General features: G+C 38.3%; 1 protein-coding gene across 1 annotated transcript; it reads right to left on the reverse strand.

Annotated features, from left to right (window-relative positions):
- Nucleotides 1-531: 531 nt before the first annotated feature.
- Nucleotides 532-21393, reverse strand: HAL (histidine ammonia-lyase). Its single transcript, XM_007439475.4, has 20 exons — nt 21057-21393; nt 19771-19831; nt 19530-19557; nt 18653-18727; nt 18495-18567; nt 17567-17633; nt 17313-17350; nt 17098-17223; nt 16385-16524; nt 14433-14480; nt 12813-12960; nt 11679-11774; nt 11190-11248; nt 9389-9469; nt 7758-7823; nt 7475-7640; nt 6233-6367; nt 4463-4571; nt 4282-4351; nt 532-1336 (listed from the first exon to the last, which is right to left on the reverse strand). The coding sequence occupies exons 1-20, from the start codon at nt 21301-21303 to the stop codon at nt 1169-1171; spliced, it is 2001 nt and encodes a 666-aa protein (XP_007439537.1). The 5' UTR covers nt 21304-21393; the 3' UTR covers nt 532-1168.
- Between the last annotated feature and the right edge of the window lie 3040 nt (nt 21394-24433).

Genomic DNA, 24433 nt, shown 5'->3' on the forward strand with positions numbered 1-24433 from the left:
TGAGACTGGGAGAGGAGGCAAGATGGACAGACAGCTAGCACAGTAGGTTTAGCCATATGTCAAAAATATTATACTTTGCTTTAAGAGGCCCTGGTGTAATAATCTCTTTCGACACCACTAGAGAAAATGATAAACTAGAACCTGTAGTATTACCAATGTGCTACATAAAGTGCTTAAGTCCTGGTTATTTCCTTTCTCTAGCAATGTTACTACTGCTATTCCTTTCCTAGTGTCATGTCAGTCCGACAGCACAAAACAAAATAGCCATGGAGAGGATCTCACTGTGACTGGAGAGGAAGGAGCATGCAGCCAGAAGCATCTAATAGGATCTGGGCAAATCCCAACTCTTCCACAGCATCATAAGAGTCATCACTGAAATGTCATACATTGTGCACATTAACAAGTCTTGTGTTGGAAAAGGTGGAAAACTGTGCTTCCACATTGGATCAGAAAAATCCAAAGCCAGGTGGCCTCGGCTGTGGGCTAGGGATGGGAGGAAGGCTGGCATGCAAAGAAGTCCTTCAAGAACACTTAGCTATTTATTTATTTATTTGTTTGTTTGTTTGTTTGTTTATTTAACAAATCTATATATCCTCAGGTTGGAAGTAAGGAGACATGTAGAAGTACTGTTAGTTCTGCAGCATTTTTGGAGATGTGGCTTACAGCCTGCAAACTTGGCATAGCTACCAAATGGTATTTTACTATATTTCTATAGTATCTTCCACTGCTTCTGTGTATTATATACAGTTCTAGTAGTGGATTAATTTTGTGAAAGTATGAATTCGGAATCCATCTCTGAAAAGATTTAAGGATTAATCTCTGTAAAAGCTGCAAGATTAGATATATTCCTTTTAATATATTGGAACAGTTTGTTCATATTAACTGGCTTAATTCTGGCCTGACATTGATTTTATTAACTTTGTCATGAAATGTGGTTAACGCACAGGCTTGCATTCCAGTCCCACCCCCATTAATTTTCAAATAAACTAAATCTAGATATTCATCTTTTTAAACTTGTGAAATAGTAAAATTATTTCAACAACTTTTCTATTAGTATTTCTGGTTATAGAAATGATTTTTTTCAAACCTTTGGCATAAACTATGGAAATTTTTAGAACACATAAAATGATCCAGCATATGAAATATTGAGATTCAGTTCTGTTAGTTTTCACTGTTCATCATGTTCTTCAGAGTCACGGTGGTGGTGGTGGTGATGGTGGTGACAGGAAGCACTTTTACTGGCTGCTAGAGAAAATGCAGTTGGGGAAATGGGTCTGGATTCTGGAATGTGTTCCCTTCTGTATTTCTCAATGTATGGTTCAGCTACTTCCCAAACCTAGATGAAGGAAATTTAAAAAATATGAGTTAGAAGAAAAAGCAAAGTCTGATTCTAAAACTCAGCAAAATATTGGAATGTATGTCAAAATCACTAATAAACAGGAGACACACTAAAATTAGGAACAGGCAACTGATGCCCTCCAGGTGTTTTTCACTACAGGTGTCTTGCTACTGGCTATGCAAGCTAGGGTTTATGGCATCTGAAGCCCAGATTATTTAGAGGACAAGAAGTTTTTTATCTGAAACTGAAACTGTATGTACGTATGTGTCCCTTCAAATCAGTATCGACTCCTAGCAACTGCCCGGACAAGTCCCTGCAGTTTTCTTGGCAAGATTTTGGAAGTGGTTTGCCATCACCTGCTTCCTAGGGCTGAGAAAGAGTGACTGGACCAAGGACAGCCACCTGGCTTCATACCTAAGGTGGAACTAGAACTCATAGTCTCCCAATTTCTAGCCTGATGTCTTAACCACTACACCAGAGTGCCTCTTGAAGTTGAAACTACTGCAAATAAAAATAAAGAATAGGTAACAACCCAAAGTAGGCCCTCTAGATATGTCCATACAACCTTTTCAAATGAAAACTGGTCAGAGATCAATGTCTGCCTAGCCTTTGAACTTCAGACCTACATAACAATGGCTCAGTACACTTTGGCTTTGGTCCTAGAGATCTCCAAAAACTGTTGCTGAGTTGTAATTTCTACTATGACAGAAAGGTAAAACAATGATGCAAGTAGAAAAAGACGTTTCAGTGATGTTCTTCCATGTGTGGAATTATTTCCCTCCCAGAAAGTTTCATCTGGCACCTTTATTATGGTCCAATTTTTTTAAAAAAACCTCCCAGCATTTTAAAAAACGTAGTGCTTTTTGAACTTTACAGTGTTCAACTGCTAGTTAACTATATAGTTGTAGTCTTAAATTCTATATGTATGGTTGCTTTTATTTTATTCTGCTTATTGCTTTCTATAGTATATTGACTTCAGGCATTTCCTTTTTATAATATCAGAATCCAGACTTTCTAATCTTCACATAGAGCCACTTTTTGCTTCATCTGCATATTCTATATGGACTAGGTCCTGATTTCCAGAACATAACTCTTTTTCATAAATATATATTTAAAATAATACTGTTGCCTGTGATTTCTTTGATTTACACACATGGATTGTGTGCCTGTGCAGAGCTCAGTTGGAACCTTTGCGGGCTTACAAAATTCTTTAGTGAGAGCCCTGCTCTGGCACAGCACGCCAGAGTAGATACCACTCCCACTGACTCCTCCCAATGTGTTGGCAGTCACCCCAACAATGGCAAGTCATTCATTAATCAGATCTCGTCTTTTTTTTCCCACTTCTTTCCACTGTATTTGATATAATCTGATTACAAATCTAATAAATAAATAAATAAATAAATAAATAAATAAATAAATAAATAAGTTTTAAAAGTATCAGCAATGGGGCATTATAAGTCATTCATGCCTGTTCTATAAGATACCTACTTTAACGTTGTACTTTATCACTATCTTTTCTCCACTTTATTGTGTATGAGTTCACACATTAATTCTGGGGCTGGCCATTCAGTTTAGCTTTGGCTGTTGTTTGTATGTTCAGCTACAAGTGATAGGGTTACTTTGTTCTCCTTCCTGGGCAATGGGCTTTGTTTTTTTATCCCATTCCTACCTTTCAAACAGTTCAAAAGTGCTTGTTTTTTTACCTGACCAGGTTTCCAAATTAACTATGGAAGTCTTTTTTATCCCTGATAAGGTATCCAAGTCATAGGGGTGACCATATCACTAAAGGAGCTGCTTTTTTTTGTACTTCAGTGGGTGGACGTATAATCCACCTTCAGAGTTCCTCCTGGAGCGTCCTGTATCAGCCTTAGGGACTGAGGTGATTCAGAAAGAGCCATGCCTAGTCATAGGTATACTGTATATATTGCATGAGGACCAGGCACCCTCAACCAATTCAGTACGCTCCAGAAGATTCTAAATGGTTTTGTGAAGGCATATACCCATTCACAGATAAGCACACAAACCATACCAGTGAGAAATAAATTATCAATTCATGTAAGCTATACCTGTCTGTGGAATATTTACACAGAGTATTCTTTTAACTGGGAGCTAGTCTAGTGGTTAAAGTGCTGGATTAGGAGTGCAAAACCTGAGTTTGAGTCCTGCCTTAGGCACAGAAGCCAACTGGATGACTTTGGGCCACTCACTTTCTCTTGCCCTAGGAAGAAGGCAGTGGTAAACCACTTCCCAAAAAGTTGCAAATAATAATAATAATAAAAAAAACCCTGCATGGATTGATCCATGTAGTTACAGGAATCAAATCTGACTCAAAGATATTTATTTATTTATTATTTTATTATTATTTTATTAATTTAACTGATTGAAGCCAGTTTGAATAGCATACCCACATCATAAGGGCAAGATAAAAACTCCTCCCAATTTTTTCTTTTTTATTTTGAAATGCCACATCTTTACCTACCACCAACTTTATCTTTTTGGTATCAAGTGAAGGAAGACTTCCTTATCTGCCCACATTTTATAGATTTATTTTTGCCTTACTTGGTTTGAATATTTGCTTTTACCAGCCTGCTGATTATTGGCTGCCGATTATTTATGGTTTTGTTTTGTTTGTTTTCTAACATTTACCATTAATAAGCTGAACTAGGAACCTTTGACACTGGAGAGCAAGAAAATATATTTGAAATAAATATGCTATTATCTTCCTGCAGTAGCTGTTACAACCCTGATTCAACCTTGCTTATAATGGCTGGGAATTCTGAGAGTTATAGTCCTAACACATCTGGAGAGCATCATTAAACATTTAATATTTCTTTGTCAACCATTTAAATATTTTTCATAGAATATTGTATGCTAAATCTTGTAAAGAATTATGAGCAATTGTTAGGTATGCAGTTATGTATGTGTGTGTATCAACAACTTGCCTTCTGTTCCACAAGCAACCGGTGAGCTGCTTCGATGTCTGGAGCCATAAAACGATCTTTTATCCAAGGCCTGAAAAGAGTCAAATTGAAATCGTAAATTTAGCCCTGTTAGTATGGTTTTGTTAATATTTGGCCAATGTTCTGCAAAGCTACAGTCTGTGGGAATCGTTGTTTGATATACCTGACAACGGACCGCACAAGTTCATAGACTTTCTCCAATGGGGTTGTAGTCCTGAGGGGGCGTAGAAACTCAATGCCCTGGCACGCTGCAAGAAGTTCTACAGCCAGCACTAGTGAATGAAAGCAATAGGAAACTGCTTTGTTAGCTGAAAAGAGCTGTTAAGATATACTGTAACACTCAACAGTTGGAGTCACACAATCCAGCTGGCACTTTGAGGATTTGACTGAGAGTCAACTTCTGAAGCAATTGTCTAAATGTTTTACCCTTTGCCAAGAAATGCAAGAAGTTGATCTGTAAGTTCAGGGGCAAAAAGTCAAATTAGGACAGTACATCGATTAGGCCAGTTCAAGACCACAAACTAGCATGCATTGTGCAAACAGGCAAAATTATAAACAATGAGTGCACAGGGCAAGCACCATAGCTATAATAGCAGTAAGCAATTTAATCATCAACATCAAATCTTTATTACGTTCATAGACCAGCATAAATTTATTTAATAATATCCAATACCATTAAGAATACATCCACACCAAGCTATTCATAATACAGAACCCCCAAAATAAGATACCTGCAGAAGAATAAAAGGGGGGGGGGCGAACCTTGTCAACCTGAACTACCTTAATATTAGCCTCTAATGAAGCACACTATGACAATCCACCTAAGATCAACAACTAAAAATCTACTTTTGGTCTGATACATTTCATAATCTTAAACCCTATACATTAGGGCCACTTTCAAAGCACTGAGGTGCCTGAAGGAGCCTAACTATATCCCTCATGATAGCCTGCACTTTAAAAAGTCTTGCTGTACCACTTAGATGCCAAACTCTTCATCTCTCCTCCAACTCATTAGAGATGTTAAAGAATTTAGCCACAGATCTTGCTGGGAACAAATGCTAGTTTTTACTTCCCAGCAGATCCATGGCAAAATGAATGCCAGCAAGAACAAAGTCTCACTAGTGTTCATGCTCCCAAATCTGACTCACTGTTGAAAATGTATGAAGTTATCAGAAATCTTTGCTTTTTCTTTAGCTTTGTAGCAGAAACACTCCACACAGCCACAGCAGCAGTGGGCTTACCTCAGGGACTGATTCTCTTTTGTAGTATTTCCTGAAGCAGCCTCTGAGAAGAGCCTGCTGTAAATATGTGGGACTGTGGTAGATAGGTCAACTACACTGCGGCCTTTGACCAGTGTGTGTACATATGCACATATATACATAAAGTTCCACATATATCATAAGAAAATAACAATTAAAAGAAGTTAAAGAGTTAAAAAGAATAAAAGAAAAGGGAGAGGAAAGGAGGAAAATTTAAAGGTGTCAACAAAATGCAATTTTATTGGACAATATTTGCTGTCTCACTCTTGTAGCAGCAAGGCAAAATTTGGCTACATTATGGGTAATAGTGGTCTTATGTTCTGCTAGAAGCTATGAGACATACCAGTAGTACTGTGAAAAGAAAGAAAAGGCCAAGAGTCCAGATGGTCTTACACATTTTCAGAGGAAGTAAATTCCCTGTAGACTTTAAAAAGACCAATGAGTTTGTGGATAGCTGATTAAAAAACAAAATTCTGCCCTGCAAAGCAAGCAGTGACAGCAATCAAATTTACACTGATTCACCTGTCCCTATCTCTTATGGTGCCATTGCCTGCACTGAGGTCCTGCTTGGATTCCTTTTGTTCAGCCTCATATGAGCCTAACCCACAAAGGTACCTGGTGATGCCTTGCTGTGATGCCCTGGGTCTGCCTAGGAAACTGCTACCTAGCTTTACCTTGTTCCACATGCTCAATGACTTTAAGTGCTTTTCTTGCAGCCCATCCTCCCATGGATACGTGGTCCTCTGTAGCAGCACTGGTTGAAAGAGAGTCCACAGAAGAGGGGTGGCACAAGGCTTTATTCTCTGACACTGAAAAAGTTCAGAAGAAATAAATGGTGGCCTCAAAAACAAATAATAATGGAAACAACATCCCATCGTAAACAACAGTCAGCCCTGAAAAATCTTTGTAATAATAGTGTTGTATCCAGAACTTTAGGCACTGGTCAAATTGTTTGTTTTAATGAATCCTGAAGTGAACAGAAGCTGACATAATCTCTGCCTAATATAAAGTTAAATTTGACATCTTTCTGCATACAAGCTGAATGCAGAATGCATACTTACTATTTATATGTAATTGTTTACAGATTCAAAATAAGAAAATAAGAATAAGGCAGGTATAGAAATTTGAAAATGGTTCCAGTTACAATATTTTGTTATACTCCCTTTGCAGAAATAACAGGTTCCAAATGTTACCTGTAGCTACTTAAAAGTCTTTCTATTTCTGCTTTAAGAATGTTTTACCACTCTTCCTTTCAGAACTCTTCTAGCTCAGAGATAGTATTAGATCTCCTTATGTGCACTACATGTTTGAATTCTCCAAACACATTTCAATAATATTCCAGTCTAGATGTTGTGCAGGCCATTCCAAAAGCTTCTCCTTCCTTCCTTCCTTCCTTCCTTCCTTCCTTCCTTCCTTCCTTCCTTCCTTCCTTCCTTCCTTCCTTCCTTCCTTCCTATCAGTCATAGTTGATTTGGAGATATGCTTCAGACTGTTGTCTTGCTGAAATAGCCCAACCATTGTGGGATATTAGCTTGTAGGATATGTTTGTATATAGTGGAATCCACTCTTCCTTCCACATCCACAATATTTCCTATGCCACAAGCTGCCAGTCCCCTGAGTGGAAGATACAGTGCTGCAATGTTACGCTTATATATTTGGGAATAAGCCTACAAGCCACACTAGTATTTACCCTAAGATGATATTGCATATACAGAATCATGCTATCAGTGTACAGGACTATCAGATAGTTGATAGCCCTAGATGCAAAGAGCTATGAACAAGAGGGAAATCATCAGAAAAGTTGTATGCACTGCAGTACTATCATAAGACAGACAGGATGCACTGTCATTAGTACTCTCAGTTTTATGTGAGAAGTTCATATTTTCCCAAGTCACTCAAATACCCTAAGTACTCACCCAAAGCAGCTGCTGTACAATGTGCAATCATGAAACCAGAATTTAGACCTCCTTCTGTGACTAAAAATGGTGGCAATTCACTGAGTGATGGGTTACAGAGTCGTTCAATTCTCCGTTCACTAATTGCAGCAAGTTCATGGACACCAATTGCAAGGTAGTCTAAAGCCTGCAAGTTAAATAGTTTTAGACGTAGGATTTTTATCCATCCCACCCCCACCCCCACCCCACACCCAATTCCAATATTAGTAAGTACATATTAGAGAAAAAAATTTTAGACACCTACCTTGGCTGGGTATTCACCATGAAAATTACCTCCAGAAATTGTCTCCTTCCGGTCAGCAAAAACCATCTTTATGAAAAAAAATTAAGTATTAAAAAGGATAACGTTGATCAGATTAAACTCCATAATTTTTATGTATTAATTAATTTACTTATTAAATAATACAGGTGGGACTTAGCAAATAATTTTTAAAGTAGATCTTGACTGAGAGATAAGCTTAAACCATTTTGATGTATATAAAATATATGATAAAGTCAATAGGCTTGAATTTTTGAGTTTTTGCACAAATATGAAGGTCTGTTGTCAAATATAGTAAGAGGGATCTAATAACAGAAGTAAAAAATGAATGAGCATAAAAGGAATATTTAGCAAATGGTTCATTTCTGAACAGAGAGTCAGACAAGGGTACATGATGTCCCCTTTATTGTTTAATATATTTATGAATAAACATATAAGGACTGCTTATGGTGATGTTAGAGGTATGTTAATTGGGATGTGAATGTGCATTTACCTCTGTCTGAGATGATGCCATGCTGTTTGTTGAGAAACAGAATGGTTTGCAATGAATGTTAGATAGATTGTATGAAAGAAAGAGCATGGAATTAAAATTTAATATGTAAAAGACCAAGATTAGGAAGAGAAAACAGAGTGAACAATTGCAAGCTATTCTTACATGGGGGAAAAACTAGAATAAATGGATGAATTTGTAAACTTTGGAAAATATTTATTAAAGATGAGAAAATGAATGGAAAATGTTTCAGATGTGGAAATGCTGGTAGAAAGACAGTGGACTTGTGACTCTGTAGCTTCTTGTGAGGAATAAATGTTTGCCAAAAGAAGTTTGGTTGTGTAAAAGAGTGTACTCTGCTCACTTTGTTACATGAAGTTGGGTATATGAAATGTAAAAATAAGTTGAATGCAATGGGAATGGAGTACTTAAGAAGTACATACAAGTACAAGTAAACCAAGCAGAGATAGAGTCAAGAATGAAAGGGTGATGAAAGAATGTGGACTCAGTACAAAAAAGAATAACCAGTACAAAAGGACATTGAGATATTTTATTGATTGATTGATCAAATTTATATGCTACCCAGGTCACTGTATAAGTGACTCTAGGTGGCTAGTTTGATCATATACTTTAGAGAGGATAAATGTGAATCAAACCACAAAATAAAGATATGAAGGAAGAATGAATGGGTTGAAAAAATAGAGAAGACTTAGAAAACTAAGGTTGGATAGAGTTGACAAAATCCTCAGAAAGGGAGAGGTGAGAAGTACAAAGAACAAAAGGCAACGTATAAATCAGTGTATGGATAAGGTTGAAAAAAGACTGGTTTGCATAGATAGAAATAGGGAGAGGTATAGTGGATGGTTTTGGTATAAATCAGATTTAGTTAGATTTACCTTTTTTGTTCTACAATTTCTTTTGCTTCTTAATCTTTTTATATGCTTTGCCTACCATTGCTTAACTTGCAAGGGAATAACATAATGGGCCATACCTATCTATCATCTATCTATATCTATCATCATCTATCTCATAACCCAAATGGACTTATTGTAACAGAACTCCTAAAGGGACAAAACATAAATTTATTTTTATTGACCAGCATAAGTATTAAAAGAAATAAGGATACAGGATTGTCTGTTGCACTATTGATCTCTGTGGTAATTATGTTCTTTACAAAAGCAATTGTATCATTCACAACACCATGAACCTATAAGAAAAAGAAAAATGTTAGTCATTTTTTGGTGAACCATTATTCCTTTTAGCGTTAACCTTCCCAACCTGCCACCCTCCATATGTGTTGAACTATACGTTTGATAAACAAGGATGGAAAGAGGGGACTTTTTTCTTATAACAGCCTTTCTAAACCGAAGTCCTCTGGTTATGTTGGCTGAGAATTCAGAGACTTGAACTATAACTCCATCTTGGTTTATCAAACGGAACACTATCTTCATAATAATGCCTGATATTTTGCAGAAATTAAAAGGCATACAGCTTGTATTTGTGGCATACTTTGTGATTGCACACAAGTCTTACAGGATTTATGTCAGATTGTTGTTTGGTTGGACCACAAATATGGACAACATATGGAGTTAATGAAAGGTAGATATTGTGTTCACTCAGAATACACAGAGACTGCAAAATACTCCTACATAAAGTTTCCTATGCAACATGCTACATATGTTTAATAGGTTTAGCTATATCTATAGTGCATGCAGCACTATTTAATTTGTTGCAAGTAATCTATTCAGGAGTTGAGAACCAGTTTGGTCTAGTAGTTAAGGCACCAGGCTAGAAAGCAGGAGACTGTGAGTTCTAGTCCCGCCTTAGGCATGAAAGCCGGCTGGGTGACTTTGGGCCAATCACACTCTCTCAGCCAACGATGCCAGGCTCAGGTGACAGCTGTTTGGTAAATTCCTGTTGCAGCCAACAGATCAACATTTGGTTGATCCGAAAAAGTGGACCCTTCATCTGTAGGAAAACACTAGGAATAGAAAAAAATCTATTCAGGAGTGACAATTTTTCACTATTGTCAACTTATTCTCTTTAATTGTTCAACTAATTGTTGAATTATTATTCTTTGAAATGATAATTCTATATAAATTCTAGTGCCTTCTGTGACAAATATAATCCCTGATTGGAAAACATTTTTGCACACAGTAAAGTCTCTCTGAAGTCATCCTCAGCTCCTGGTGACTTCATGGAGACGTCCATAAAAAATTTGTTGGTAACAATAGGAAGTGGTTCCTTACTATCTTCTCCCAGGATGTTTTTTTGCAAGTCTTAAAGCCCTGATATTCAGGGTAGAACCTATCTTAGGTCCAATCAGGATTAGCTTTGAAGTTCAGACAAGACTGGGTAGGTGTTGTCACCTACTGAAACTATGAACATGTAGTGGCATATATGCTAAAGTCTCTTTCAAGTAAAGATTGAGTGAAATTTTCCTGGGAACAATTTGGACATGATTTACCATTGTCTTCTTCATCTAGGATAGTGTTGTCCAAACTTGGCCACTTTAAGATGAGTGGACTTCAACTCCCAGAATTCCCCAGCCAGCATGGAAGTTGAAGTCCACTCATCTTAAAGTGGCCAAGTTTGGACAACACTGATCTAGGAAGTCATTTTCTGAAAATAGCCTGCAGACCTGGGATTTCCGGCTGATTTCCAATCCAAGCGCTTGCCTGTCTAACTCTGCTTAATTCTTCTGACTTCAGGCAAAGCTGACTGGATGCTGCCACTGAGATGCACGCAGGTGATGCAACTTACCAAGAAGTGCAGTTTTTAGGTATGACTGTTGAAATTAACATTTTTTGTTCATGTCAGCAGTTTTACTTGTGAATTGCACTTGCTTGCAAAACTAACGTCTGTTAACTTAGAAAGTATATTAAGATCGTGACCACATATATCTTAAGGAATTTCTGAAGCTTTACCTGAGGGCAACAACGCAATGTATATGCATCTTGTACTCTATCACAAAACCTGTGCGATTCTGTAAAACAAACAAAGCAAACGACATTCATATTTTGACTGAACCTCCACAATGCTGAATTAAAATATGGGATTTGCATTGAAATGTTTTGAAAATGGGTTATGTGGCAATCCTTTTCACTTCTATTATGATGGGTTCACATAGCAACACTGTAAGCATACTGAATTTTAGTACCGATAATATTTTACACTTTCACAATGAAATTTGCATATCTGTGCTTACAGATTTGTTCTACACTCAGACTAAATTTATACTGTAACATGTTTAATGTATTCTAAATATTCTATATGTGTGATTTTTTTTTAGCAACAAATAATAGTCATGACTCAGAGTCCTGAGTCCTTAAAATAAGCAGAAGTATTATTCTCAGGAAAAAAATCATATCCACCTGGATAAATGAAGTATATATCTACTGCCAATGGCGACTCACCTGCTATTTCAGAAGGATGATGATCAGAATCTAAAAGAGACCTGAATCGAAAAGCTACCTCGATCTGCCCACGATGTGGTCGCAGTGCATGAATATCTATTTTAAGGTAAGGACAAAGAGGTATCAGTTTCCCTTCACTTTTGAAAATAGTGCCTTCTTGTTTAGTTCTGTATAAGCTTAAGACTGCACTTATGGGAAAAACAGAGCAGGAAAAAAATAATTTAAAATTGTAATCCATTAAAATCTAGCAATGTAGTACAAAAGATTCAGCATACTCCTATTTCTTTGGACAAATGGGACCCATAATAAAATGGTGTAATTTATGGAGTGTTTCTGTTTGGGGTCCAAATACCATTCCTTTTTTTAAAAAATGATTATTTAGTTCCATTTTACTTTCACTCTCCTCCCACCACAATCAGCTAACATCTGTGCCCACTGAACATAATCTATTCTAGTTGAGTTGTTTGGTCAGTATTTAGGAAGTATTTTCCTAAATATTTTCATACTTCTGCAAAGCTTGGGTTTCTTTCAAAGTTGCTGATGCTTCCTTCTTCTATATGATGATGCTGTTTTGGCTGCCCACAGCTAAAATTAGTATTGTTGAAATATATGTCACAGGGATGCAAGCACATGAATTTATTATCTTCTCCAATTACATTAATCCAATTAAATATTAATGGCAATTTCTGAAGGACTTTTGGGACTGCATCCAAGATTGGGAGAGTCATATTTGATTTGGGACTTCAAGTTGTACACACCAAAGATATCTGCTCTGACAACCTCTGTCCTACTTAATTGCTTGACAGTGTCTTCATCTTGTCCCAGCCTATGAGTGAAATTACCTTAAGCTATCACTAAGTGTACCAAAATAAAAATAGGATTTTTCTCCTTAAGCTAACACTGTTATACCACAGGTTAAGTTGTATAAAATCTGTAATACTGTCACCCATTATCTTGGTGGCAAGCTCAGGTGACTTGTAGGTGTGACCAGAAGTATGTTTTAGAATTGTTGAAGAGTTTTCTGGAATATGTCTCTGAATAAACAACATGTGGAAAATAATGAATAAGCAAATTAAGAGAAAAAGAGAGTGTGCACACAAAAGATGGTCTATACCATGCTTTAAAAATACCAACCCGTATCAAAGGCTCTTGTTGTGCCCTTGAGAACTTCCAGTGTGAGGGCAGCCACAATATCAGCTTGTCTAGCAATTGCACTGGCCCTTTCAACTGCTTCACATCCTAGAGAGGTTATCATTTGTGTTCCATTGATAAGAGCCAGACCCTACAAAGAAACAGCAAGGGTTATATTTAGCGAGTCTTTCTGTTTAAATACTTGTGTATGTCCTTCCTATATTTTCCTGGCTCAAACTACACAAGATGTTTCCCCTTGTGCTTTAGCCCAAAGCAGCCTCAGGAAACAGCTTGGGTGAGAAAAGAAACTGCTTAATTCTTTTCCTCCAACTTTTGTTCAACATGAAATTGCTTTTCTGACAGCCATATCTCATGGTGTGCAAAGTTCTTCACACTTTACCCTCCTAGCAATTCTGTCATTTAGAAAACTCCATGAATGCATGAAGTTTCAATCTGAATCTCGAGTCTTTCACCACATAGTTAATTTAAGACCTGTTTTCTGTAAGTACATACTCAGGGAAGCAATTAATGTAATAAAATCAAAAACACTCAAGTGTATTCCATTCAACTAGGTAAGGAAGACTTTCACTAGCAGAGATCAGTTAATCCTATACTGTGTACTGACTAGCATTCTAGCCATAGCTCAATAAAAATATGTAAAGGAAACTAGAGTTGACCTTGGATGATTAGTGGAGGATTTGTGGAAAAGATTGCACAGTCCTAAAAAAGAGGGAAGTGGGAGAATGAAACTGTTTCCCTATGTCCAAGGTCAACTTTACCTTTTCCAGAATATATCAGATCTCATGGATTCACTAAAAGAAAAAAAGGTGAAGAAAAATAGCAAAGAAAGAAAAAAGATATAAAGAAGTGACTTTTGATATTCTTCATAGCAGTTATGAGTACAAATATATTTTAACCTCTCTCTCTAAAATTACATCATATTACTCTTCTTTCTATAATCTATCCTATCTAATCATCAAAACCATAAATCCCAAGTTCATTTTTTTTCATTTCTATGCAAAAAGTCCATAAGAAGTTTCCAGTCATCAATAAATGTAGATAATGCCTTTGCTCTAATCAAAGAAGTCAATTTATCCATTTCAGCAAAATTGTCAACTTCACCAACCATTCCTCCATAGTGGGTAATGTCGAATCTTTCCATTTCTGTGCATATAGTAATCTTGCCGCCGTAACCATATATTGAAATAATCTTCCATGTTTTTTTTCTAACTATCCATTAGTCCTAAAAGGAAAAGTTCTGGCTTCAATTGAATATTAATCTGTAAAATCCTCTGTAACAAAGTATGTATTTGAATCTATATCTTTTTTCTTTCTTTGCTATTTTTCTTCAACTTCTTTTCTTGCACTTTGATTTTTCTTTGATTTCTTTCTTTTTCTTTCTCTTGCCTACTTTATATTAGCTTGTGTTAGTTTTTATCTTCTTATTTAAAAGTTTCAATAGAAATTATGTATGTATGTATATGTATACACACATCCACACATCCACATCCACCTTGAGGATTCACTAAAATAATTCAGTGCTGCATTATGTACCTATACTGTGTAATAAATTATCTGCTTATTGAGACAGTGATATTAGGAAACAAAGATGCATTTTATTACCTCCTTTGGCTTCAAGGTAATTGGTCTGAGTCCATGAGCTTCCAGCACCTGTAAAGCAGTATCAAGAATGCTTATTAAGTGAGAAAAGCTTTTTAAATAAATTGATGTTCTCAGCATTCTGCCCCCAATATTTTGAAATATCTAGCCACTGTGCATGCTAGAACAAAAATGAGGAAGTGGCCCTAACTTTCCATTCAATTTTTAGTTTTAATGTAAGCTGTTGTCTTGAATTTCCAGGTTCTTCTGTATTCCATTTTATGGAAATTTTTTTTAAACTGGCTGTCACCATTTAACTGGCTGTATTGTAAGAGATGTGAGGCTGCACACACCAGCTCCAATGTCCTTCTTCAAACTGCCCTAACTTTGTGAACTGCTTCTCCTCAGGCAGTAGGTGGTTTCTACGTGTGTTTGCTTCAACACAAGTATAAACTTTCCCATGACCAGGAAGTCTGAAGTATCAGTGTTTGCAGTTACACAGAGACTTCTATTCACCTTCAAGCAAGCTGGAGTAGAAGCCCCTTAGAGATGCTACTCAGCACAGGCAAGTTAGTGATTTGGGAGAACAGGACTGGTTTATGCAGCCCAGGGTCTCTTACAGTCTCACTCTATACAGGCTGTATATCCGGTTAGATTATGTGCTATAAATAGTACAGAACACTCAGGTTTTTTGAAAATACACCATGAACAGATCTTGAACTACAGTATATAAAGATCCTCCCTAGATAGGATTTTAAAAATTCTACCGTCAGTCACTGCAGGGTCAGTAATGACTGAGCGCAGACAAAAAACAAAACAAAACTATAAAACAACAAGTTTTTCTAGACATTTGGAACTGAAGTGGCATTTTCTGTAGTTACGATAATTTCTTAAAAGATGTTACAAAGAAAATCAAGGGGAAAAAAGTCTTATGATACTATAAACACTACAAATATATTATGTTAGAATATATGTAGATGAGAGCCAGTTTGATGTAGTGATTAAAGGCAAAGGCTAAAAACCAGAAGACTGAGTTCTAGGCCTGCCTTAGGCATGAAGCCAGCTGGATGATTTTAGCCAGTCATTGGCTCTCAAACTGCCTCTGAAAAATATTGCTAAGAAAACTGCGCAGACTTGCTAGGAGTCAAAACTGACTTGAAGGTACACTAAAATTATGTAGATACGAAAGTATGTAGATATAAGAGTATATTATATTAAGAAATTATGCTAATTTGTTTTTCTAGGCGGTTTGCTTGGCACCTTAAGGTGTTCGGTCATAAAGCAAAAATGTTTCCATTACAAACAGGTGTTTATTGTATCAGATGAATAAGTGTTTATTATGTCTCTTCTTTATTAGCAAGACATAGGTTTGTTTAGTTACATTGTATTGGGTAAAGGGGAAAATAATGGATGGAGACAAGTTCAAGTGCTTGCTGGATTTTCTGTCCTAGAAACAACCTTCCCACAGACTAGTGGTTAATTAAAGTCCAACACACAAGGTGGAAAGTCCAGGCTGAGAAAAGCTTTCTTAAAAACTAAGGGTCAAAACTGATTCTTCTTCATGGCTATCCTACAGGCAGTCATGGGTGCAATGGAAAATGTAGGAACTCCTATTTAAAACAACCCCGCAGAGTTCAGTACCATCCTGTGTCCTTTTACCTCCAACCTGCTTTTTGTAGTGTCTTGCTTGATGGTGAGACCGGGAAATCATGAAATCTTACATATGATTTGTTGTTGCTGTAATAAAGGTATTTCCCAAACCCATCCTTTGGATTTTTCCTTAGAAGCAACAGACTTGGCTTTGTTTTTTAAAATACATGTACAGTATAGAATCAGGATATCAAACTTTTTACATTTTAAGACATTACGGCAAAAGTTTTTTTTTTTTTTAAACCCTTCTTCCCTTTCAACGTACCCTCCCTAATTCATTTCGTATCAGCACATGTTCCATTTACATTAGAGAATATCTCTCTTACATATTTTGCATCAGCCCATCCACTTTTTGGGGACCACATCTTTCCTTCGCCAATGAGTCCCAGGGCAAGATGGGAAAGAGGGGCTAAGTCACCACTGGCCCCAACAGTCCCCTGCTCCGGAATGTAGGGCAGGCAGGAAGCTATGGAGGAAAATCACTTTGGTTAAGGCTTCTCTTTGTTTGAGATACATGCATTCTGTCTCCTCACCTTGATGATGAGGTTACCTGGCTGGGAAATGAAACATCTGCTAGAAAACAACCAAGCTCAGAGAGCATCAAGAACCCAATAGTTCAACCTGGGGCTCCGTGCATTCTCTAATTCAGTGTTTCTCAACCTTGGCAGCTTGAAGATGTGTGGACTTCAACTCCCAGAATTCTGGGAGTTGAAGTCCACACATCTTCAAGCTGCCACAGTTGAGAAACACTGCTCTACTTCAAGGTGTGGCTACCACTGTGCTGGAGAATTACATAAAAAAAAGGATATAAATAAAATTGATATTGGCAAGCATGGTCCACTTCAACTCTAACATTCTATCATTTTATTCAAAGTGGAATCTACTACTTTAAAGGCGTAGAGAAGGGAGAAAGTTTGTGCTCCCTTTTTTGTAGGAGGTTCTTAGCCCATTAGCAGGAGCTTTCCTTTCCTCAAAAGGATAATAATTGCACTGAAATACGGAAGCCTGAAACAATTCAGGAAAACATGTATCACGTTACCATTAAATACTTCAATGACTTGTTGAAGAGTTCCTAATGAAAGTCCACTGTATCCTTTGGCTAGGACATTTATCCTTAGAGCTAAGAGCATACGGCATCTCTCTGGAATCAAAGGCTTCCCAACCCCTGAAATGAAAATGATCACCTCAAGATTACCAGGATGAAAATGATTGTAAAAATTGCTGTGGAATAGTTGGAAAGGAACTCTTAATTACCTGCAGAATGTGACCGGACTAAGTTCACCTGAAGCTCCCTCAGAGAGAAAAAAGCAGAAAATAGTCAGTTCAAACGATATTCTGAAATTAAATTTAATGCAAAAAAATTAAAAAGTTAAAACCTATGTATTGAAACTAAGGACATTCTTTCACTAAACTGAAAGTTATTTTGACTCAAGATGATCATCTAGAAATTGGCTTTCTTTTTTATAGTTTTCTTTCATAGACTTTAAAAAGAAATATAAGAGACATACTGTAGCTTACTGTTTGGAATAACAGTTCGTGCAAACTTCCCAAAGCCTGTTGTGATTCCATAGACAACTGAAAGAAACAGATATTTTACTTTTTTGTTGAAAGAAAAAGGACTTACACTGCCAAGTTCACTGCAATCATTGCTCAGGTAGGATTGGGCTCTGTAATCCAGGGTCTCCCAAAATATCACTTAGAAAATGGTAAGTGATGGTGGCAGCAATAAAGAAGCAGAAGGTGGGTGTGCTGGGGCCACTACAATCAGTATTGTTCATTGCAGTATCCTTCCTTCCTTCCTTCCTTCCTTCCTTCCTTCCTTCCTTCCTTCCTTCCTTCCTTCCTTCCTTCCTTCCTTCCTTCCTCCCTTTCAAAAATACTTTATAATCAGGGAGGTCTGTCTGGGCATGTGCACATTTACCTGCTGCAGTCACCTCCCTTTGGCTACAGTACTGTATCATATGGCACAGCAGAAGGAATTTAATTGTACATCAAAGATGATGATGTCACTGGTGAAACTCTGCCTTCATGCTACCTTCTTCATACCACTGGGTTATCGTGTTGGTGGCCACAGTAGCTCCTTTCCCACTCTCTACCACTCATTCTGTCCCAATGGCTGCCACATAGCTGATGGGTGTTAATACTTATTTTTATATTAAGAATATGGTTTCCTTTTTTCTACAGAAAATGTTGTTTATTCCCAACTAAATGTGGCTAGCATTAAGGCAGCAGATGCAAGCTCAGTTCTATGTTTGTTGCCGTATTGCCATGATTATGGCTTGTAATATGTGCATTTTGTTTGTTTCAGAACAAGGTTGGCAAATGGGATTTTGTTTTGTGGTTAAGTTCTAGGAATATAAAATAAGAAGTGGAAGAGGAGAAATATTGGTCTGTGCTCCCCATAAGACCATTTTATAAAATGAAAGTAATGGTTACCTGTTTGTTCATTTATAATACTTTCAATAACATCTCTGGATTTTCTGACCCTAATTTCAGCTTCAGGAGTAAGCTGGGGAAAAAATTTACCTTACTTATTTTTTGTTTTAATTATAGCTAAAGGGGGGGGGGGAGTCAAAATCTCTCCAGATATTTACCTTGATTTTATACAGCCCCTTTCCTAAATTGACCAAATCTTCTGTTGTCAAACTGTTCCCATCTAAATAAAGATACTGAACAAAAGAATTGTATTAGAGTGAATGACATGACATCAATAATGGCAACCCACTCCAATCTGTGGAGATATTGCTGATGCTTGTACACAATCAAAGGCATTAAAGTGGGACCATCATCGTTTCTCTTTCATTTTTACTTATTTATTTCATTTTTATATTGCTCTTCCTTCTGGAGTAACCCAAAGTAATTTATAAGAAAACAATAAAAATAATCTTAAATTGAGCCATTGTACTAATAATTAAAACTATTTTTGTGTAATTAAAAAAAAACACATTGCTAAGCTCCTGAACAAAAGGCAGGATATAAATCTAACAAGAAACGAACAAATAAACTCTTAGAGTACAATGCTTAGTTCCAGCATTTGAACAGCAACCAATTTACTAGACTTGAGATTAATAGGAGTTCAGCATCTTCTGTTTACTCAGAAGTAAATTCCACTATGTTTAGTAGACCAAAACCTAGATATGCACACATAGGGATGTCATTCCGTTGTGGTTTATTACTAAAACACCAAGGTTTTTTACTTACTGTTGGAAAATTAAGAAAACAAGACAGCCTGCAAATGTATGATCTAAATAATAATGTAAGAAAAGAAAAAAACAAGGATTGGGAGACAACAGGAAACAAGCAAATTTGGATTTGTATTCAACTTGCCCCATCCTGGAGCATACATTAATTTCAGTTCCCAATATGGCAATGGCCATTCTGGTTTGGGATGCTGTTAATTTGATCTCATCACACAGACATGAAATTGCTGAAGGCTGTGCTAATTCTTCCTAAATCATCCTTCCTCCATACCTGTTCCGGCTCTCGATATTTACTGTATCTGAAATTGTTTGTTAAGGAAAACAAACATGGCAAGCTGGTGGCTTACATTTAGGATTGTTTTGGAGCATTTATTTTACTTTTGTTTATTTAAACTCTTTTTAGGCCACTGTCATGAGCAAGAGAGAGTACAATTATCCACTAAACTAAATCTTTTCAATCTAGGAATCTTCAAAAAGGATAAATCTGAGGGTTGTTTTTTTTTAAAGGATACAAATGAACACCTTCTGGTTGAGATGGAATGAAGTCTGGGGACATTACATCTCCTTGTATCACTGGGGAAAAGGGAAATTAATCCTGTGAATACATAGATTTTTCTCACTTCTATGTCCAGACCAGTCATGCCTTGGTTATGATTTTTTGTTGAGAAGCATACCCTACATTCAGAATCAAGCACACGATATCCACTGGGTGTTGGGTGGCATATAAATGTAATTCTTCTTCTTCTTCTTCTTCTTCTTCTTCTTCTTCTTCTTCTTCTTCTTCTTCTTCTTCTTCTTCTTCTTCTTCTTCTTCTTCTTCTTCTTCTTCTTCTTCTTCATCATCATCATCATCATCATCATCATCATCATCATTTTCATCTTGCTGAATCAGTCTAAACCTTATTATGCCATTTCCCCATGTCTCTCTATGCTTCCCTTTTTCCTATTTCCCTTATTTATTTAAAACCTGTGTATGGCCACCCATCTTAGACCGCAACTCTGGGCAGCTCACAACAACAATAAAACCACAAAACGGTAAAAAAACAAAAAACAGAAACAAGCCATCTGGTGCCTCAGCCATTATCCTGGGATGCCCCCAACAAACCATCCACAGGCACCCGTCTCTAACCCAGAACCTGGAAGAAAACCCAGCTCTTTATGCTCCTTTTAATACCAGACAGAATAGCAAACCTAAATGTTGATTATTTGCATATACCTTTCCCATATTGGTGCCCTACAAATACTGTATCTTGAGAATGGGCAACATGGGAATAGCAGTCCAATTTATTTTGTTAACAATAATGACAGAAGGCTGATGCAAAGCATAAGCCAAGAAACCGAATCCCAGTATCAGAAACTTATTGTCAAAAGCTTGATAATGGACTGGAAACAGGGAGGAGTAATAAAGGATGAACAGCCCACAGACGTTCGCTGTTCAGTTGAGACACTACTGCAGCTGAAATCTGGGGTGCTATGATCAATATGACACTGAAAACAGCAGTTAGATCTAATATGTTTGGATCAGTATCTTTTCTTTCAGCCCATAAATAAGGAAAATGCATGGTTTGCAACATCCCTTCTAAAAATGTTTTTGGATATTTGGAAACAACTGTGACTAAAATATTGCACATTTAAAGGTAAACGTGTTCCTGATGTTGGCGTCTCTGGACCCAAGCTTAAGACATTGTTTCCTGCCATCTTTTCCCTTTCTGACCATCTTAATTCATGAAATGTAAGGATAGTGTTACCTTGATTAACCCAAGAGATTTTCAGACCTGTAATATGTAAATTTGCTTACCAACTTCCACAAACTCATTGTCTTCTAGGACATCCTCCAAGGCATCATCCTGGTCCAGCAATCCAAGTCCTTTGCAGCATCGTACATAGAAGGTTATTTCTTCCACTGAAGCAAACCCTCCATTATCAGGCTTATTTTTGATGTAACGCCTCAGAGCTTCTTTTCCCAGCCATCTCACAGTGCTTGTCCCAGTTTGACAAGGGACAGTGAGCCATTCCCCTCGAACATGCACTGTGTACCTTGGCATACCTGCCTTCAGTTCAGGGTTGTCCTGTTACTGTGGAGCTTCAGACTAAGGCTGAGCACCACTCTGGTCTGCATTCTGCAGCACAAGCCACCTGACTGGATTCTACTGTCCCAATCAGAAGACCAAAAAGCCACCCACCCACCTAGAGGTTACCTGGCTCTGCAAATAAATCAACATATGTACATAACCAAGTATCTGATGAAAAACACATAGAGAGGACAATTTAATTTAATTGGAAATTAAATAAGCATCATAAAAATAACCTCTAGCTAGCCAAATTAGCTCTGAAGCCTGTTTTGTTTTTTTGTTGTGCTTGAAAGAACTGCCTCTTAAACCCAAGTGATTTCAAACATTTGGCTGAGGTAATAACCATCTGAATGCAAACTTTTCCTGGTGACCTTGATTTTCTGTTAACAAATCATCCATGCAAGTCAGAGTAAGATCTTTTCCATGTGCACACCCTAAAAAACTTACATGCTTGAATAGCTACTGGTGTTATTCCTATAGGTCACATCACTGAGTCTCCAGATGTATTGGAGCTCAAAAAGCTCTGAGACAATACTTTCTATAAAAATATGTATGTATGATATTACGTACATATGTATGTATGCTTATTTATTTATATATCAAATTTGTCACTGCCCATCTCATTGAAAAGCAACTCTATGCAGTTTACAGAGGAGATGAAATTAATTAAAAATATAATATAAATGTAGTCTTAAATAAATAATAAATTCCAAGAATTGATGGTAATTGGTGAGTAGGTCAGAGAGTATCATCAGGGCGTCAGCCACACCCAGGATTGATTAAAACTCTTATTGCCCCAAGCAATCTGGGACTACCAGGTCTTTAATCCCTTCTCCAAAGTGGGGAGGGTAGTGGCCCGCCACACCTCTGGGGAGGAGAATATTCCAGAGACCAGGGGCAATGGCAGAGAAGGCTCTCCTCCTGGGTGCCACCAGCTGACATCCTCTCGCTGATGAGGTCTGCAGTGTGGCCTCTCTGCCTGACCAGGTGGGATGGGTTGATGTAATGGGGGTGAAATGGTCCTTCAGGTAGCCTGGACCCATGCCATGCAGGGCTTTAAAGGTAATAACCAACACCTTGAATTGGACCCGGAAGCAAACTGGCACCCAATGCAGCTCCTGCAGTAAAAGTGTTATATGTGCCATCCTTGGGGCACCCAAGATTGTCCGTGCAGCTGCATTTTGAACAAGGTGTAGCTTCCGGATACTCTTCAAGGGTAGCCCCATGTACAGCCCATTGCAACAGTCTAGCCGAGAGATGACCAGGCCATGAATGACTGACTAGAGAGCCTCCTGATCCAGGGGCATAACTGGCATACCAGACAAAATTGGGCAAAGGACCTCCTGGCCACAACTGCCACCTGCTCCTCTAGCAGGAATCATGAGTCCGGGAGAACCCCCAGATTCCACACCGGGTCTGTCTGGGACAGTGCAACCTCGTCCAGAACCAAAGATGGTAAATACTTGGATATAGAGGGGTCTCCAATCCACAGCCACTCCGTCTTACCAGGGTTCAGCTGAAGCCTGCTGCACCCCTTCCAGACCCCCATAGCCTGCAGGCACCATGAAAGGGCAGTCACAGCATCACTCAAGTCACCCAAGATGGAGATGTATAACTAGGTATCATCTGCATATTCATACCTCATCCCTTGGTGGCAGTTGATCTTACCCAGTGGGTTCATGTAGACATTAAAAAGGAGCAGAGAGTGTACCAAACCCTGTGGCACCCCATAGTGGAGGGGCTGATGGCTGGATCTCTTGTTCCCAATCAACACTGATTGGGATCGACCTTGGAGGAAGGAAGAGAACCAGCGCAGAACTGTGCCACCCACTCCCAACTCCCTAAGTCGACCCAAAAGGATAACATGGTTGATGGTACTGAAAGCCACTGAGAGGTCAAGAAGAGCAAGGTTGGATGCACTATCCACATCCTGCTCCTGCCAGAGATCATCCATGAGTGTGACCAGTGCTGTTTCCATCCCATATCTGGGCCTGAAACCTGACTGAAAAGGGTTCATATAATTCGTTTCCTCCAGGATCCTCTGGAGCTGTAATGACACCACCTTTTCAAACACCTTCCCTAAAAAGGGAGTTGGGAGACTGGATGAATATTGTCCAATATGGTGGGATCCAGTGATAGTTTCTTGAGGAGGGGATGCACCAGCATGTCTTTAAAGGCAGCTGGGAACACTCCCTCCCTCAAGGATGAATTCACCATCGCCTGGACCCACCCACATGTCACCTCCTGAGAGGCCTTAACCAGACAGGAGGGACATAGATCTAGTTGACAAGTGGTAGCATTGACCATCTGGAGAACCCTGTCCACTTCCTTGGATTCAACAGGATCAAACTATTCCCAGATAACAGGGTGAGTCCATACCCTGGGCATCTCTATAGACCACGCCCCCTACTTGGCATCCAACTGGGAATGGATCCAAGCAATTTTATCCTCCAGATGCCCAGAAAACTCCTCTGCATAGCCCTGTAAATGGGCCACTGGGCCCCACTTTCACAAGAGGGATTGGGTTATCTTAAACAGGACTGCTGGTTGGTATTCTGCAGATGCAATACGAGCATAGAAATATTGACATCTTGCTGCTATTACTGTCACAAGGTAGGTCTTAACAGCGGCTCTAGCCTATGTTCAGTCAGGTTTGGTCTTTGTTTTGCTCCAGCTGCGCTCTAGACGTCTCTTAATCCTTTTCAAGACCCTCAACTTCTCCGTAAACTACGGGGAGTGTCGGGCTCGATGGGTCAGGAGAGGTCACATGGGTGTGATCTTGTCCAAGGCCTCAGCCACTTTCCTATTCCAGGTAGTAGCCAAGGCCTCTGCTGACCATGCAGCAGCTTCCCGGATATAACCCCCAGCTCCCTTTGGAACCCCATTGGATCCATCAGTCGCCAGGGGCAGACCAATTGAATGGGTCCTGTCTCCCTGCAGAGGGGGGTAGCATAGGAGAATCTCAAGACCACCAGGACATAATCTGACCATGACAAGGGGGACAGATGTAATTCCTCCTTCAGATCACATTGCCACTGCTCTGACAAGAAAACCAAGTCCAGTGTGAGACCACTATCCTGAGTTGGGCCCCGAATAATCTGGG

Source organism: Python bivittatus, unplaced genomic scaffold (assembly GCF_059951505.1).
Source record: "Python bivittatus isolate LINGU-HERP-01145 unplaced genomic scaffold, Pbiv_v1 ctg000330_np1212, whole genome shotgun sequence".
Classification (NCBI taxonomy): Eukaryota; Metazoa; Chordata; class Lepidosauria; order Squamata; family Pythonidae; genus Python; species Python bivittatus.